Here is a 20,360-nt window from a genome sequence, read left to right as displayed (position 1 = left end):
CTCTGCCTCTTATCGGCAGGTGACAGGCACAATCAAGAGTGTTACTCATCTCTGTGCCTCTGTTTCCTCACCTATAAGCCACGTGGTTGCTGTAAGGATGAAATTAGTTAATAATGCACATAAAGTCCTTAGAACAAGCTTGGTGCATTACTAATGCTCCCATAAATGGTAGTTATTTTATCAGGCCTTTTCTATATGAAGAAATTAATTTCATCAAATATGATTTTAGCATATCCAGATAAATCTATTAAACAGCAGTGAGTTTTGCAATATTTACACAAAGTGAAAAATAAGAAACAAGTATATGTATAAGATAACAGCTTAAAAGATTGTAACAGTTCTGGATTACAGTCAATACCATCCTTTTTTCCTCAAAACATAATCTGTTCAGAGTATTTATTAATATTTATATGCTATAACAAATACACTTCAGTTTGATTCATAAAAACTAAACTTTCTCTGCCCTTTCAATGCATTACACAAGAGAATGAATATTACAGACATGGAAGAGTCCTGTCTTTGTCACTTACCAGCTCTGTGACATTAGGCAAGTTACTTAACCTGAGATGAGATTATTCTGGATTACCCAAGTGGGCCCAGTGTAATCACAGGGTCCTTATAAGTGAAAGAGGAAAACAGGAATGTGAATGTCAAAATGACGTAATGTGGCGGGGTTGGGGGTGGGGGACACCTCCACTGGCCATTCCTGGCTTTGAAGACGGAAGGAAGCCATGAGCCAGGAAATGAGGGCAGCCCTCAGAAGACAGAAAGGGCAAGAAAACTGATTCTCCCCTAGGGCACCAAAAGGAATGCAGTCTTGCCAGTACGCTAATTGTAGCCCACTGAGACCCACTTTGGACTTCTGCCTTCTATAAAACACTAAATCTGTGTTGTTTTAGCCATCAAGTTGGTGGTAATCTGCTACAGCAACAACAGAAAACTAATACACCCTGTCATTCCTATCTATCAAGTAGAATTCCTCCAGAGAGAGCAAGAAATTAAGTAGCACTGTAGACTTAATTCAGAGTCCAGAACAGACACTCCAATTCAGATTTTGGATAGCATGTAGTACAAATTTAGTGATACTTTCAGTTTTAATATTACTAATTGTGATATTCAGAAGGGATGCAAGCAAATATTCAGACACACTAGTTGTCCTGTCCTCCACCTGTCTCTAATGGGGTGGGTTATTATTAGGGTGTTTGAACCAGGGCAAATTTATGTGATCTAGACGAATCTGGGGGTAGGGAGGGTGCACTGGGTTTGCCCTTCCCTCAAGTGATAATCAAGTAAACTAACAAGAGTCAAGGGCATGATGTTCAGTATAAGTAACAGCCTAAGCCTTCTTATGGTTGACCAGCACCTTTGACAACACTCTAATACAACACAGCCTCCTTTTGAGTATCCTGCAAGGGCAAACCTTCTGGGACCACTTTAGATTCTACCTCTGCACCTACATCTTCATCACTACCATTTAAGCTGTATGGAGCAAGGGGCCCAAAGACACTGTTGACTTACTTTCCACAGGCAGTTCAATTTGGAAAAAGTGCCTTAACTTTTGAAATGATTCCTTCCTAACATTCACATTAGCAATGCCTCTTGCTTTAGAGTTCTAGACCACCCCAAGAATCTGGAGAACAAAGTACTGATAAAGGGGGGAGAAAGGTACCGTGTGACTGGTTTAGTCCATGATCTCAGGGGCACCTGGACAAGTCACTCAGTGGTCCTGCAGCGATCCTGGCAGTCCTGGCAGAAGCAGGGGCTATGAAGTACTGATGGGTCAAGTTGGGACCAAAGTAATCGGAGCCTCTGACCTGTAGCACTGATTCATCTGGACATTGGCTATGTGATCTCAATTTCTAGGTCTCAGTTTTCTGCTTAGTCTTTATTTCTATAAAACCGGCATTTTACCTACTGACCAGAGTTTTTACAAAGACATTATATGCAAATGAATAGCACGTAATAGGCAACCCATGGTAACTTTTTTCTAAAATTCAGCCCATACCGAACTGGTCTCTATGAAGGAAAATAAGGTAGCGTGTATTACCCAAAACTGACAAAAACAATTCTCCATTTAAACTTCACCAAAAGTCTAGGCCTGAATGCATTCAATAAAAAGTGCATGAATAATTGCTAGAAAATATCAGCATACAATTTTCTGGCTGGCCTACAAATGAAATCACATGGTGATTAATAATCTCTATAAAAATGAATTGGTCAAGTTCACGTATTCAAAACAACCCCATGTGAGGACAAAGAGCAATGAGGGATGGAGAAATATGAGTGAATTTAATGAGGTGCCATTTCATGGATGCCACATTACCATATATTAGATAAGCCAAAACCACCTACCGCTTCCACCTTGTGTAATTAATCCTTCATCTTCAAAGATGTCAAAGCTCTCCTGGCGAGTCTGGGCCGTTTCTGACTTCAACATCTCCAGGGGCATTCGCAAGACAGTGAGATTATATTGAAGTGAGTGGGACAAATCATAGCTGTAACTGAGACCAGAACTGAAACTTAATAAGAATTATAAAAGCAAAGCATATTTCACGGTCTTGGCTCCCATATGGAATTAAAATCTGTGAACTAAATTACTTAGCACCTGTTACTTTAGTTGGAAGCAATGCTGTTCAAATAAACACTGCAAAACATAGCAAAATATGAACATAGTTGGAAATAAAAAAAACCATTACATGACTTAGGCATCTGCATGACTAGAAATATACCATACAGTGTGAGTAACCTACATTCTTGGATTTGTACAATGCACATTTTTTGCTTCATACTGAAATCAATCTAAGGTCATGGTCTTGTGCAAAGGAGTCACATTTTCAAATGTACCTGAATGGGGTTCTATAGATACTACTGTGCCCGCTGCAACAGTGCACAGTTCTGCACCCTCATTTACCCATGAGCAAAAATAATGTTATTAATTATTAATGGTGGTATCATAACTGACTTCATAATAAAACAGGAATAAGCAAATATCATAGGCCATTACAGTGAAACTTGTTTTAGGAGAGTAAGAGCCATTTGAAAAATTATAACAGCCTCTGTGCAAATTAAATTTGGCCTTTAGCCCAAAAGAAACTCATTAGAATTCTGATTTCACATAATTAATACTGTTTTATAAACATTTCTAGCTATATATTTTCTAGCACAGAATTTCAGAAAGTATCTTGAATACTTTAGGTTCATACAAATTTGTTTCTAAAGTAGTTCAGTAATATTTTAAGGCTGTTACAATTCTGTCTGGGGAATCACACACATTATTTTAATTATTATTTCTGCTTTATTGATATACTTTAAAATTGATTTATATTTCATCTGTGAAAGTCAATTTTACCACATTTGCTTGATGGATCCATTCATTTTAAGAGCACCTAATCTCAAAGGGATAAAGCAATATGGAGATACCTTAAACAGATACAAGTAGACCTATCATTTGATCCAGCAATCCCATTATTGGGCATCTACCCAAAAGAACAAAAGACATTATATAAAAAAGACACCTGCATCCGAATGTTTATAGCAGCACAATTCACAATTGCAAAGATGTGGAAACAACCCAAATGCCCATCAATACATGAGTGGATTAATAAAATGTGGTATATGTATATCATGGAGTACCACTCAGCTATAAGAAATAATGGGGATATAGCATCTCTTGTATTTTCCTGGATAGAGCTGGAACCCATTCTACTAAGTGAAGTATCCCAAGAATGGAAAAATAAGCACCACATGTACTCACCAGCAAATTGGTTTCACTGATCATCACCTAAGAGCACATTTAGGAATGACATTAATAGTGTGTCAGGCAGATGTGAGGGCGAGGAGGGGATGGGTATATACATACATAATGAGTGTGATGTGTACCGTCTAGGGGACAGATGAGCTTGAGGCTCTGACTTGGGGTGGGGGGGCAAGAGCAATACATGTAACCTAAACTTTTGTACCCCCATAATATGCTGAAATAAAAAAAAAAAAAAAAAGAAGTTGGTTTTTGATTTTTTTTTTTTTTCCTTTTTGAGATGGGGTTCTGTCACAAAAGCTGGAGTACAGTGGTGTGATAATAGATCACTGTAGGCTCAAACTCCTGGGCTTAAGTGATCCTCCTGCCTGTGCCTCCCAAGTAGCTAGGACCACAGGCACGTGCCACTATGCCCAGCTAATTTTTCCTTTTTTAGAGATGGGGTCTCACACTATGTTGCCCAGGCTGGTCTTAAACTCCAAGCCTCAAGCGATTCTCCCGCCTCAGCCTCCCAAAATGCTGGAATTATAGGCACGAGCCACTGCGCCCTACTGGTTTTTGATTTTTAACAATCAATTCTTTTTATTTAAAATAATTGCTTTATTCTAGTGATTCTTAAGAATGTATTATAACCTTTTAAAAAGTCTATTTATGAGACACATAACCTACATAATTTCACTTAAGGAATGACTTGATCAGAATTCTGTGGGGATGCAGATAAAACTGAGAAACATGAAGCAGGGGGAAGACCATTTCTAACAATACCACCAAGCTTCAGACACTATAAACATTAAATTAAGCAATAAAGACTGGAAAGTAGATGATGGCGGCAAATACAATGGAAATATACATTCAGTAAACATCTGTGGAAGTGAAACCTATTTCTTTAGAAGCCCCTCACTCTACTAATGTTAAATAATTATTAACAACTTTCTTTAGTTTTACCAGTGAAGACATAATCCACTCTACATAGTAGACATGTTTTTCTTTATTTCATAAAGAAATGGTTAACTACATTAACAAGTACTCACCAGCAAATTGGTTTCCCTGATCATCACCTAAGTGCACATTTGGGAATAACACCAATTGGGTATCGGACTGAGGTGGGGGGTGGGGGGAGGGGATGGGTATATACCTACATGATGAGAGCATTGCGCACTGTCTGGGGAATGGTCACACTTGAATTTTCTGACTCAGGGTCGGGGGGATAGGAGGTGGGGGGAGAGGATGGGGGTATAACTACATGATGAGTGAGTGCAATGCGCACTGTCTGGGGAATGGACACGTTTGAAGTTCTGACTCGGCGGGATGGGTGGGACATGGGCAATATATATAACCTGAACTTTCATACCCCCATAATAAGCTGAAATAAAAAATAAATAAATAAATAAAAAATAATATAATCCCTCCCCCCCAAAAAAACTGCAAAGTATTCTATCATTATTTAACACCAATAGCTACAAATGTCCTAGGTCCTCTTTTAGTCCTTATGACTCAGGTCCTTATTGGTGCATGCTATTTTATGTTCCATGTTTCAGTTTGGATATAATAACTGACAGGATTTTCCATCTATCACAACAACTGTATCTATCAGGTCCACATATTGGTCACATCAATGGTGGCCTAACACTTTATCATGATGCTCTACCATAATTCACTTGCCTGTTCTGCAAGTATCAATTTTTGGGTTGTCCCTGGATTGGCTGGTTTGCTTTTTTGGACTATCACAAATAGAGAAGCTATAAATATCTCTTTACTAACAAGGATTCATATTTTCCTTCCTGGTTTATTTTCTTAGGATATATTTTGATATATGCTTAATGCTATATCCTTTCCAGGAAAGCTATTAATTTATAATGCCACCCTCAGTATTTCAACAGTTCTTCCTATTTTAAATTTATTTTTACCTAACTTTGCCAGATTATTCACTCAAAATTGAACTGTGAAATTATTACAACTCTGTATTAGAAGCTGAAAGTAAATTTCAGTTTTGTAATTCAAAATTTAAAAATGAGAATATTTCTTTAAAATACATTAAATCCTAGCTAAAACAAAAATGATTTTTACAGTGAGAATAAATACCTTTTAGTTTATCCATTTGGATTTTCAAATGTAAGATTTTTAAAGGGAGGAAATACTTAGATTTTAATGCTTTTAGATTAAAAAACCTGGCTATTTCAAAAAATAGAGTAAGTACTACTGTGTGTTCTGATTCTGTCTTTACCCTTGGAAAATGATATAAAAATTTAAATGATTAATAGGAGCAAACTAAGCTCAAACTTACCTAAAGTAAAAATTGCTAGATAGGTCCACATTTTGAAATATTCGCAGATACCTAAAAAAAAGTCAAAGTATATTATATTCATACAATTCTATTATTTTTCATAGTTTAACATGTACTCATATATACATTTATATTTGTAAATGCACTCATTGAGGAATTGAAACCACACCTGGAATAGGGATTTCATCTGAAGCAATCCTAAGTCTGTTGATCACATCTTCCAAGACCCCTAACTTTATAGTTTGCTTCTCATCACTGATTGTGCCAGTGAGAGGCAAAGTCATGCCCCTCCATGTGTGGGGCACTTAGATTTTGAACACGACATAAGTAAATCCTGTTTCTGCTTTTACAATGTGTTTTGCAAATTCTTTGAGGATGGAGAGAGGAGAGCAACAAAAATAAGCAAAATGTAGGTCATTATAATTTTAAGTTGAAAAGTTTTTAAACTGAAAAAAAGGTATGGAATAAAATACTCACGTATCTACCACTCAGGACTAATAAATGATCACATTTTTCATATTCATTTTGACTTTTTTAAGGTAAATAGCTAAAACATGATGTAAAAAGTTAAAATCTCCTTTAGATTTCCCTCGGAGGTTAACCATTTTCCTGTTATTGATTTCTTCCAGTCCATGTGTCTCTTTACTTTTATTACATTAGAGACATCTTTAAATAATATGTAGCATTACATTGTATATTTAAAATATTTATGCAAACATTTCAAACTTTGTGTGATGTCCTAGAACCCACTTTTTTCCACTCATTTTTTGAAATCTAGTTGTGTTGAAAGTTATGGGTTTAATTTGTTCATTTAATTGATATTTGGTACCTCGTCATATACAGCCATCCCTAGGTCTCCATGGAGAAGGGGTTCCAGAACTCCCCCAGATACCAAAATCTGCAGATGCTCAAGTCCCTTATATAAAATGGCACAGTATTTGCATAGAACCTACACATATCCTCCCTATACAGGATAAATACTTCAGAGACTCCTTAAAGACAACATAAAGTATATTCAAATCCTCTCTAGATTACTTATAGTACCTAATAAGCTATGCTATGTTAATAGTTGTTATATTGCATTATTTAGGAAATAATGACAATAAACATGTGTGTATACGTTTAGTACAGACACTTTTTTTTTTCAAATATTTTCGATCTATGGTTGGTTGAATCCATGGATGCAGAACCCATGGATAAGGAGGGGCGACTATACGTGACAGTCTTCATTTATCTATTCCTCTGCTGATAGACTATTAGATTCTTTCTAGTTTTCCATTATATGAGACAATGCTGCCAAGAACATCCCTTGCATATTTTCCTGTATGCATGTATAAGTTTCTTTAGAGCACGTGCATAGAAACAAGAACCTACTGGCTGTAAATAATGTGTACTTTCAATTTTGCTAAAATATGTCCAATTATCCTTCTAAGTGGCTAAAATAATATTACTCAAACTCATAATGTATGACTCATAGTATACAACTCATTTTCCACATCTCTGCTAACATCTGATGACAGCAGATATTTTGATTATTCCCAAACTAACTAATGAGAATAAAATGCTACTTTTTAATCTGCATTACCCAAATTACTAGTAAGGTTCAGAATCTCTTCTGTGAGTTGCCTGTTTCTAACTTTTAACCATATTTCACTTAAATTGCTTATCTTCTCCTCACTGATTCGTAGAAATTCTTCCAAATACTAATCCTTGTTATATGTTGCAAATATCTACTTTCAGACTGCTGCTTGTCTTCTAAAATTTGTCTACATTGTACATATACTTTTAATATTGATAGCATCAAATATATCATGTTTCCCTTATGGTTTGTTCTTTTTGTATTTTATTTATAAAATCTTTCTCCACACCAGAATTATAAAAATATTTACCTTTATTTTCTTAAAATTGTCTTTGTACTTCTGAAATTGCTTCTTGACTATGGTCAGAGATTGGAATCTAATTTTACTTTTGTCCAAATGGAAAACCAGCACTATTGAGACCATCTTTTCCACAATGACTTATAATCCTCACTCTATCATATTCCAGTTTCCCACATAAAACAGATCTTTTTCTGGGCTTTTTCACCTCTGTTCATTCATCAACGTCAATTCCTCCACCAATACTAAGCAGTCTTACCCTAGCTTACTATCTGATTATCTTAATTACTCTTAAGTCTTACTGTCTGGTGGGACTTATTCCTTCTTGTTTTTCTCTTATGAATTATCTGGACCATGCTTAGACTTTTGCTTTTCCATATCAATTTTAAAATCACTTTGTCAAGTTCTATTTTCAAAAATTCCTCTTGGAATTTGGATCAGAGTTACACTAAATCTATGAATTAATTTCGGAGAAAACCAGCATCTTTACGACATCAAGTCTTCTCATCCATAAACAAGGGACATCTCTCCGATTTAGAGATTTTTAAAAATCTTTTAACAATAATTTTCTCCATAAATTTTGTGTAGCTTTTGTTATATTTATTCCCAGGTACTTTATAAATTTTCTAGTTTCTAAAGATTACTGGTTCCTACATGCCAATTTTCTCTTTAGTCACCTTGCTGAACTTTTTCATAAGTTCTGAGAGTCTGTAGATATTTTTGGACTTTCCAAGTAGAAAATCATGCTGTCTGCATGAAATATTTGCCTCTTTTCAAGCTTTATGCCTTATTTTTCTAGTCTTATTGCACTGGCCAGGGCCTTCAACATGACATTGAATATTAGTAGTGATGGCAGATACCTCTCTATTGTTCCTTACCTTACTTAAAGGTAATGCTTTTAAAATTTCACTTCTAAGAATAATTTTGGATATGGGCTTATAATAGGTATCATTTATCACATTAAGAAAATTTGCTTATATTCCTAGTTTGCTAAGACTTTTGAACACAAATGGGTATTGAATTTTGTCAAATATATTTTCTGCAAATATTAAGAAGATCATAATTTTCCCCAACAATATTTTAATGTGGTGAATTGCTCTAGTAAATTTTCTAAAATTGATACAATCATGCACTGGAGGAACAATCTCTACTTGTCATTATATATGAAATGTTTAATGGTACTGTTTTATTTCCCATTATTTTACCAAATATTTTTACTTAAATACATTATTGAATAACACAATTTTATAAGTATGTTAAAAGTTTTTTCTATCTAGTAATATTACTTCAGTCTACCTATAATAAACAATTAAATGGACATTAGTTATTATCTATTATCTATTATTCTAGATAATGTCCATTTACTACACATATTAATAAAATAATTTTACTCTTTAAAGATATTCAAATCACTATATATAACAACATAATTTATATTATTATTCTTGGCTAAGGAATCATAAAGATGTGGCTTTTAAATAATATAAATCTCTTCAACTTTTTCCAATCCCTTGAATTCATGTGCACTGGTCAATCTCATCCACTTTCAATCAACACCACACTATGCCTGCCCATAAGCTGTATAAGATACGATTTTTTCAGTTAGAGCAAAAACTGTATCTGGTAAACTGTACTTATCCTCATCTGAAACAAATTATTTTTTTAGAACCCACTTCCAAATCATCATCAAAAGCAATATCACAAGTGTCTGGAAAACCATTATCTAAGGTCTCACACAAAAGAGCACAACACCAAATTTAACTTTTGGTTCATGTATCAGAACAACACTATAAAAGTATAGAGTAAAATTAAAATCCAAACTGATACCCATCCTAAAACCTTATAAATACTTCTTTGTTCCATTTCAATCTTTATGATATTAAATCAACTCAACCTTTATAATTTTGAATTTAAAAATTTGTTAATAGCTTTTCCCATTTTTGAAGAGTCCAGGCTACTACTCTTGCAGAAAGTTCCACAGTATGGGTTTATATGTTATTTTCTCATGCTTAGAGTCAAGTTAAATTTTTAGCAAGAAAACTACAGGGTAATCTCTGTCCTTTCCATTGCTTCATATATTAAGAGGCAAATAATGCCAGTTTTGTCTCATTTTTGGCGATGCTAAGTTTGATTGTTTGGTTATTATTTTGCCATTTTTTTCATCATAAAAATAGTTTTTCTGTTTGTAAGTAACAAAGAGATCCATGGAGTTTAATATGTTGAGATTGTGTGATTATCTGTTCTTCAATAACAACCTCTTGCCTAACGGTTTTAGTAGCAATTGTTGATCCTCGCCTGAATCAACTGTTATTGTTTTAATGGAGGTTTTTAGTAGTCCTTGAATAAAAGTCATAGAATTCTGAGCCACCATTTGATGTTTTTATATAACATTTATAATCCTTTGACTATAGTTTGTTTTCTAATTGATCTACCACATTAAAAAAAAAAAAAGCAGTTACCATCAGTACATACCTAGCTTCATCAGGATGAGTAACCCGTACAGAATCATTGGGTATATAGATCATATTTGTATCTTCAATCTTATATATTGCATGACCTCCAATATCTGCCATCTTCCTCCTTTTAGTTATTAACACAATATAATAGCCTTCTAAAAACCTGACAAAACCTATGCAACAAAAAAGAAAGACAAATATGTTTTGTAAACTAGGTAATGCTTTTAGAGCCACAATTAAAAGGGCAAATTTCCTACTTTATTATTTCTATGATTTATAGTCAAACAAATTTTCAGTTATCTTAGAATTATTCTCTAGAAATATCTATACTGACATTTATCTCACTTAAAAATATTTAATTTAAAAAATTTTATTTAATTCATTCATTCTTTTTAGTTTCATTCCAAATAGGACTGAGATCCCTTAAAAATATATACAAGATTAAGGGGACTTGTTCAATGGGCAAAGACCTTCAGTTTTGCATAAATGAAAGAGTTCTTGAGATCTGTTGCCCAACAAGGTGCATATAGTTAACACTGTACTGTACACTTAAAATGATTAAGATGGTAAATTTTATGTATTTTTACAATTAAGTATATTTATACATATACATATATATGTGTATATAGATACACAGACACACACATGAGATTGATAAAAACGAGGGAGGAAATTACAGTAAATGAGACTGTTCAAGAACCTAGTAAGATGAAGCCAAGAATAAAAGTCATACATAAAAATACAACTTAAGGTCCTAGGTACTATTCCCCACATTTGCCTCTGTGTTATTTAACAAATAATGCAAAGAGGAACATCTATCTACTCATACCATACACGGTAGCTGAAAAATAAAACCAAACCAGTTACTTGGAGAAGCTATTGTAGTTCTCAGAACTGGGAAATAATTCTAGAGAGATTCTTGATAAAAAGATATGTGTGATACAGGGAACAACAATCTCAGAAGAATTCTCCAGCAGCATCAAGGACACATTTCTTAGGGCTGTTTTATATGCCAAAAAAACCCCCAATTCTATAAATGTCATTTTCTACAAACTAAAATAATGCAGATAAGGCACACAGCCAAATGGTGGTCTAATTTCATTCGAAGATAAAATTTAAATTTCTATGGCAGCATTTCCCCAAATTTATTGTCCATGAACTACTAATTCATGCACTCCAGAGGGAGAGGAGTGGCTGTAAGCAAATAAACTAGGGAAATATTGAGCTAAAGAAACTTAAAACTTCTCATAACCTTACAGTACTGTGGTGTGTGCTAACATGCACTGTGAACTCTGGAGATAAAGACTAAATGCCTTTCCAGATTCGCTGGATCATGGAACCTCATTTCCCCATCTTTTTAAAAGAAATTTACCAATGGTAAATGTTCTGAGGAACATATTTTGGGAAATGTTGCTCAAAAGAACAAGTTTCATGGACTCTTGGTAACTAGTGGTGAAACCTAATTTGAGGCCAGCTTAAACTAAAAAAGGAATTTATATTAAAGATACTAAGGTGATCCATGACACACGTGGACAACAGTGTGACTGGGACTCAGGAAAAACCTAGTCAAGATGTGTCTCTGAACGTCTGCTCCATTCTTATCTCTCTGTATAGACCAGGCGCCTCCACTTCTCTGGATCATGTGTAGGGGGAAACACAACTGCTGACAGATCTAGATTCTCCATCCAAAAGCTTCACTGGGAAGAAACTGACTGTTTTTTTAATCAAGTTCAACGTCAGAATTCCTGGAAAGGACTTGGAATGACCCACCTTAGGTTGGGTACTGAGTCCTGGACCAATCAACTGTGGCCAACACTACATTGGAAGTGAGTTTACACAACAAGTAGGCAACTTAGATGGGGCCGGAGGGAGGTGGTGCCAGTTCCCAGAAAAGTGGAGGGTTGAGCAAACAAAACTACGTAGCCAGTAAACTGCATATCCTTCCTGCAATCGTTCACAAATATCATTTCTAATAGTTAAGCTTTTTATGAATATTAGAGTTTGTTTTATGAGTTACATCTAATGTCAAATCATTAGAATGCAGGTGTTCTATACTAGTGATTAAAGAAAGGTCTGTATGTGCTAATGTTCTGTAGCACTACATTCTCAGCAACGCCCTAGTTATCACACAGTTTTGGTCAAAAACTTTCTGGCTCCCTAAACTTTGCTTTGGGCATGAAAAAGAACTTTCTTGGTAGTGGAGAAGAGAAGGCACTTCTGAAATGGCAATGTGAAACAACCCAACTGTAAAAACAAAAGAAACATTAAAGGTTTCTGGAAATTTCCCTAAGGGCATACAGAAAGTAGAGAAACATTTATTCAAGAAAATCTATTAAATGTTGGTAAGAACAGCAAGTCTGTAGCATTTGAAACACAGCCTGCATCCCTTCCACAGCCCTCTCCCAGTTCAGTATGACAGGTTATCGACCCTGGGAAGGTGCAGCCAAGAAGACAGGCTTCCTCCTCCTCTCCCCCTAGTTCCCGGTCTAGGACCACAGTTTCTGCTCAGGAGGGGCAGGCCAGCAGCATTCCTCATCCCTTCCAACACCGTGTTGCAGAAGCCACAACTCAGGGTACAGGCTCTCCCCCAGGCATGACAGGCCAAGAATACTAGGTCCCATACACCCTCCCCCAGCTCACTCATAGGGCAAGTTAGATACAGCCATATAAAACTGACTTCTCATCAGAAGCAACGAAGGCCAGAAGGCAGCTGGATGACATATTCAAAATATTGAAAGAAAAGAAGCTGTCAACCAAGAATCTTTGATCTAGCGTAACTATCTTCCAAAACTTTGTTGTGTACACATTCTCTCTCTCTCTCTCTCTCTCTCTCTCTCTCCATATCTCCCCTTCCCCCAGAGTGTCATATTCTATAAAGTCTAAGCTAGGTTCCTGGTGCTATGAATTTTTGCTCTAGAATTGGCAAATACCTATTATCTGTGTCTTGTTATTCTCAGCTGACGAAAAAGAAAAATACTAATTGACTATATTACCATAAATGAGCTGAAATTCTTAATGGAAAGGTGCCTGAAGGATCTTATGAGCCATGCTACTGAGAAAAAAAATGTTATTAAAATAATGAAAAATACTTATATTTTAGAGATACACAGAGTACAAACTGCTTTTTTAAAAATATTCAGTTAGGCTCCTTCCCCCACTAGAGACTGGCCAAAAATTCCCTTACTAAAGCTAAAGGAGATAGGCACAGAAAGTGAGCAGAAAAAGCTTATGATAACCTCATTAAAAGCAAGTAAGGAAGTAGTTATCAGAAGCAAAAAAAACCAAAATAAACAAAAAAACCTCAAAGAGAGAATCTAATTGGATTTAATAAATATTTATAAAATAAATTAGTTTTCCTTTTATTCTTGCTATATATTTATTTTTATGCAAAAATTCTCAGTAATAATTTATCTCAACCTGCATTCCAATTGAATTTAATTTATATTTTTTGCTCTAGCCTATTTACATTTTATTAATATGTTTTCCTTCATAATTTGTATCAGCATATTGTAAATACACTGTACCAAAAAGACTTTTTTCCCAGCACAAATGCCTTCAGTATATTATAAATGAGATTATTTTCCTCTTCCTTTTTACTACCAATTGGAAACACCTCTCTTTTTAAAGATTCCTGTCAGATACAGCCCATAATTAAAGGCTTCAGTCTGGCACAGACATCAAGCAAGAGTCAGCCTATTCACCATGCTAACATACTGAAAACCAGGACAAGTTTTTTTCATCTTCATTTTATGTACTTCCGACCCCAGGCCAATTTCGCTGAGTACTTTCCAGAAGATGACTGTCATCACGCAAAAGTGATTTCTCTCTCTCCAAAGTAAAGAAGGCTGTGTCACTTGAGAGGGATGCCAAGCAAAGTACACATAAAGGGACAGCATGAAAGGATGGAGTGATGTGGCTTTCTGGTGGCTGGATAGGGCCCCCACCAGCCCATTAACAGGAAAGAACGCAATACCCTGTTTGGGGGGGTCACCATGCCAGCCAGCTATTATCTTGAAAGCCTTCAATGAGAACAACACTCCAACAGGGAAGTATGAAAAATTTCCACAAGGTAACTACTGCCTTTGCACAACAAAGCTCTCTGGAACCAAAGTGACATCTCTAGTATGAAGTCATACTGCTCTGTAACTAGTCTGAGGCTCACACTTTGTTGTTCTCATTGTTATCTTGGATCTTCAATCTACCTGTAAGGGTGCTGTTTTAAATGACAGCTTATTCCATCACTTAGTCTACCACAATGACACTTCTTATTTTACCATTTCTCTCCAACATATGAGCAGCTGAAACAATGTCATCTGACAGGCGACACAGGTAGAAAGAGGACACAGACCTAAGGGCTATGTATCAAAAGGGGCTGGGATGGTCACAGAAATGAAAGTAGTATGGAGGACGGGCCCCAGGGGCCCCAGGACCAGATAAAATGACTCTGTGATAGATGCTCATGCTCCCATCCAGTGGGTCCTCAAACTTCCTGCTGGCTGTCAAATAACAATAGAGCAGGTTAGGAATTGGCAAGATAGGTATAGGACTGGATCAACCCATGTTTACAGCTAAGAAAACCCTCTAGGTCAGGAATACTCAAAATGTGGTCTAGGGACCAGTGCTGGTCCATCAGCTTTAAGTATCAGCCCATGAGAAGACAAGACTTAGGAAAAATTCAAGATTGCCACATTGGTGTGCATGATCAATTAACTTGCCTTAAACAGGATATAGACTAGTCTGGGTATTACTGAACTTGTGTTTTAAGTCACATATGGTATTGGTCTGCAGCATATTAGGGGGAAAAACTGGTCCCTTACTACAGGTAGTTGAGGACTGCTTTAGATTCTTAAAGAATTGGATTAAATTAACCATAATAACAGCCCAAAACATCCCCATAAAGATATTATCCACAAATCAGGCATGCTGAAAAAGTTAGTAGAGAAAATATTAGCCACAGAAGACAACCATTCTAGTCATTTCCACATGTATTAATATTATTTTGACAACTAGACTGTACATTTCTCAAAGATAAGTATTTTGCATTTTACAATTTTAGTAGCCATCATTATTTCTAGTACTAGAAAAATCATAGATTTTTATTAACTCCTTGTTTACTCTTCACTGATTCTAACCTTTATTTACATGGCTGAACTAAAACACATAAAATGCATTTCCACAGAAATACTATTAATAAATGTTTATTTAGTACATGATTGTGTCACTTTACGTATAGATTAGTCTTTTCAGTGACTTTACCATCCATTCAAGAACAGTCTCAAACCTCAGAGGCCTCCAACTACAAGAGATATAGCTAAGAATGTCACCTTTAAGAGAAACATGTAGACACCTTCAGCCCTTACCCAGAGTTTATTAACTTGGGTGTAAAATAAATATCTGGTTGCAAACTTGGTTATCAATTGATTCAAATAAAGTTTCTGGCTTTACAAGCTTGGTTATCTAAAGATTAAAAATGAGGCAAGGAATATTGCTAGAAGCAAACATGTCAAGAACAATGAAAAGTGATCAAAGTACCATAAAAACAAAATAGTATAGCAGCCAAGGGGCCACTTAATGTAAAAGCAAACAACCCAATACAACTCCAGAATACATAAGGGAAGCTATTTTTAAACACGGTTCAATAACTGATCTTTACTTTGTTTCATTTAATCGTCAAGCAAGCTTCAATTTAGAATAATAAACCCTGACTAATGGGGCATTCAATATTACATACACCTTAGGAAATTTCCATCAAAAAAACTGTAATAAAGTGTCAGCATTTAAAGGAATAAATGTAAACTACTAACCATTATTTAGATTAGAGCCTAGTATAATATTTTACTTCAAGTTTTTCTTAAATTTAAAATATAAACAGGATTTAAAGTGGAATATGGAATTTATAGAATATAATCACTTTTAGCAATATTCCCTGCCTCATTTTTAATCTACAGATAACCAAGCTTGTAAAACCAGAAGCATTATTTGAATCAATTGATAACCAAGTTTGTAACCAGATATTTATTTTACACCCAAGTATTAGTTAATAAACTCTGGGTAAGGGCTGAAGGTGTCTCCCTGTTTCTCACATGACATATACAGACATACACATGCCCACAAACACTTGTCCATTCAACATGTAACTTCAAGAGCCTTGTCAATACTGAAAAGGAGGCGTACAAAAGGAGCCAGGCCTGAGGAGAAGAAACCAATCTTTCCATACCACTCCTTACCTTCCCTGGCACCCACCTAACACACAAATATGGTCCTTCTATGAGAGCACACTGAGAACAAAATCCAAATATGACAGAATAGAATCAAAGTTTTGACAAATATAGAGTCACAAAATAGAAAGTTCTAATCAGAAAACCTAAGAATTTGAAACCACATAGCATAGTCAAGTCCGTATTAATTTTGTTAACATCCACAGAAACCATTTATTCAATATTACATACAGTCCTGCAGGTTTAAGAAACACAGAGATAATTTTGTAAATGTTTGGGGAAAAAAAGACTCAAAACAATGTTCTGGCAGCAGAGGTGCTGGGATACAACTGCCCTCAGCTTCGTCTTCCCAGGCCCCAAGCGATCTAGACTTGCCCAGCATTCCAGCACCCCAGGATATCTTTGAGTCTAGGCCTCTACTGTCACCCTCACTGGAGTCCCTCCTTTCTTCCCTACATTTATCCATACTTTGTTCCTCCTTCAGGGTCCAGCTCAAGTCTCATCTACTACAGGAAATCTTTCCTGGCCATTCCAAGCCCAAGTAATCTACCTCTTATATGAGCCCCAACACCATGTAACTTATACTGCATAGCTTGGCTCTTAATTATAATCTTGGAGTTGTTTCGTGTGCGTTGGTTTTTGTCCTCTGTCCCCAGTCAGGGACAAACTCATAGTATAGTAAAGGCATGTTTACTGACCCGCCACAATGAGGAACTGATGCACATCACAGGAACTACAGAGCATCTCACTGAAGTACAGGCGTTATTACAGGATTGGGGGAAGGGTGGAGCTGAGGTATAATTTTGGGGTTTTTTTTGGAGACAGCATCTCACGCTGTTGCCCGGACTAGAGTGCCGTGGCGTCAGCCTAGCTCACAGCAACCTCAAACTCCTGGGCTCAAGCCATCCTCCTGCCTCAGCCTCCCGAGTAGCTGGGACTACAGGCATGTGCCACCATGCCCGGCTAATTTTTTCTTAAGTATAATTTTAATGAAGAGGCTCAAACCAAAGCATGACTGTATTTAAAGAGATCAATATCAACTCGGGACCATGAAGTAGACCGAGGATCCTGTTTCCTAGAAAACAATAAAATTAGCAAACTATGGAATACTGTGTCCAGAAAGCCCTTATCTGAAGCACTGTATAAACTGTAAATCAAAGCTGCTTCTCTTCGTCACAGTGACTTAGGTTGGCCAGCTAAGAGTGGGATGGTTTATCTTATAATTTCGAACAGCAAGGTTTCTGACGATTTGTGATTTTAGAGAACAAAGTTTCTCAGTCAGTAAAAAGAGCAGTAGTCATCCAAAGAAAGGGGTTATGACATTTTACAGCTGTAGCCTGCTTTTAGGAGAAATTCCTGTTCATTTGTTTTACTGTATCTGTTATTCCAGCTGGCAAACGGCAGGGTGGATGTTTATAGTCTGGGCTAATTTTTACTTTTTCATTCTTCAACAAACAAGACAGCAGACTCCTCAAAGGCCAAAAACATTTTTATATTTGCTCATATTCTATATAAAACTGAGCAGTGCTGAGCACATAAGCAGATGCCATATAAATGCTCTTTGGTATCTGATTGATGGGTAATAAACTTTGAAACAACCAAAGCCACAGACAATGGGTTGTAATTATAAAGCTGTATAGCCTTATAAACTCTTTTTAAGTAGTCTATGCAGGGGGAAAAAAAAAAAAAAGGCAGTAAGAGGGAGGCAGATTTCTTACCTACAACACCAAAAGCTGAAACAGCTCGAAATAACCCGGAGGATCCTTTCTGTCCCATCTTTGTTCTATTTCCTAGATCCAAACGGCCAAGAAGTTCCCTCACTTCTTGTTGAGTATATACATGCTAAAAATAAGCACATTTCATCTGTAAGGTTGTGCTTACTCTTTAGATTATTATTTACTCCTGAAAATTAAAAGTTGCCTACAAAAATCATTAGCTATTTCATAGAGAAGTATATAATAGCACACAACTAAGCCATAATATTTAAAATCCGACAAGTTCTTTATCATTAGCAATTAAGGTTGGTTATTGGATCATGTTGCTATACCAAAAGATTGTGTCCAAACCTTACACTCTGAACCAGAGATTCAGAGATTTAAGAAATCCACAGACAAATTTCAAGAAGTATGTGAATCCCTTAAAATAATAGCAAAATTTGGAGTATACATACATTTTTATGAGGAGGCCCACAGCTTTTCTTAGCTTTTCAAAGGGCTCCCTGATCAACCACTCCCACCCCCAAATAAAGCCAAGAACTATTACATTAATAAAGACTCCCAGACAAGTGGTGGGGAGGTGGGGGGAAGGATGGACTCCCAGGAGTAGTATGGGAAATCAAAACAAAGAATTTACCTAAAATTATTATAATATAGAAAATAGTTCTGCAAAAAGCTAAGGGAAAATGGGTTCCAAACTGTAGCCACTAACATACTTGAGAAACCAGGAGTCTACATGAATTCAGAAATATCCATGGACAGGAACTTCAATATAAGAAGTTAAGTTCTCTCATTTGACAAAGTTAAAATTAACTTTACAACACCACCATATTGGATTTAACTTCTGACTAACAGCTTCATATTTTTGTGCCACCTGATTTAAGCCTTTGTATTCCTGAGTCTGAATAATACAACATCTGGATAAGAACAGCTTAAAATTTCTTTAGTGTATAGCAAGTCATCAGAAGAGGTCCTAGAGGTGATTTTTAACATAACAAAAAGTCTGTAGCATAGAAGTCTTCATATTAAAGCACAGTAATAGATAATCTCTTTGGTAGATGCAATATTAAGTTACATTGAATCCCTAAAATGTCAACTCTTTAAGAAAATATATTCATTATCTTTACCAAAGAGTGCGTTTTCAAAATCAAATGAAAATGAGGTGCAAAGTATAATTCTGGCATACTTCTTGGTATCAGTAATTTCTAGAAACCAGACTAGAGATTCAAATTCTAGCCAACCAAGAAAAATAACTAATTTTTAGATGCATGATAAAAAAAAATTAATGTATCACTAGAAAGGGTAAAGATATCTCATATCCTTCAAATAACAGGTATGAAAGTTTCTGTTTGTAGGCAGGTTTGGAAGATACTTACCCTATCATCAATTACGACCAAATCTTTCGGTTCTGTTCTATCAATTTTCAAGACACGATATTTCGTCTCTGCGTGATTGCTCCCAACTAGAAAGTATCTCTGTAAATAAAAAGAAATGTCACTAGTTTCTTAAGGTATTTTGCTCTATACACATCTTATAACCACTTCAGTTTCTGAAATTAAACACATTAATTAAGTCAGGTTACTTTTTAAAGAACTATTTCTGTTAACTGGCAGATTAAAGAAAGGCCGACTCCGAAAGGTCAATTTTAAAATTGAAATATTCCTAGTGGTTTCATGATAAGTATCAGTCTGATGTCTGAAATGTGCCCAGTAACCATGTCAGATGAATTTAATTACATTATAAAATTAGATATTAAACTAACTGATCAGAGACTGATTTTTAAGCTTTGTCAGGAAGAAATTCTGGTAAGAATTAGAAAGTTCAACGTATAATTAGGAATGCTTAGACAATTATCACTATTAAAATACTGACAGTTTATCAAATAAATCTTTATAAATTTTCAATAGAAGTCTGAAAATGACTTTAATATAGCAACTATAACAACCCACCCCAAAGTCCTATAAAAGATTAAAATGGTTGTACTTTCCCAAGTGGCCTGTTATAGATAAGCTACAAGAAATAATTAATATTCTTTCTTTCCTTGGAGCATTATGCC

At 35.6% G+C, this 20,360-nt stretch overlaps 1 protein-coding gene across 1 annotated transcript in view; it reads right to left on the bottom strand.

The window, feature by feature from the left end:
* The window catches only part of FIG4 (FIG4 phosphoinositide 5-phosphatase), a 94,164-nt gene that overhangs the window by 57,423 nt on the left and 16,381 nt on the right, over nucleotides 1-20,360 (bottom strand). Inside the window, exons 2-6 of the mRNA XM_069487295.1 lie at nucleotides 19,681-19,779; nucleotides 18,308-18,431; nucleotides 10,388-10,544; nucleotides 6,039-6,089; nucleotides 2,353-2,501 (exon numbers count right to left, since the gene is read on the bottom strand). Of these exons, the coding sequence (XP_069343396.1) occupies nucleotides 2,353-2,501; nucleotides 6,039-6,089; nucleotides 10,388-10,544; nucleotides 18,308-18,431; nucleotides 19,681-19,779 (580 nt within the window). The remainder of the gene's footprint in view (nucleotides 1-2,352; nucleotides 2,502-6,038; nucleotides 6,090-10,387; nucleotides 10,545-18,307; nucleotides 18,432-19,680; nucleotides 19,780-20,360) is intronic.

Source organism: Eulemur rufifrons, chromosome 15 (assembly GCF_041146395.1).
Source record: "Eulemur rufifrons isolate Redbay chromosome 15, OSU_ERuf_1, whole genome shotgun sequence".
In the NCBI taxonomy this organism is placed as follows: domain Eukaryota; kingdom Metazoa; phylum Chordata; class Mammalia; order Primates; family Lemuridae; genus Eulemur; species Eulemur rufifrons.
This window is presented reverse-complemented; position numbering and strand designations above follow the sequence as displayed.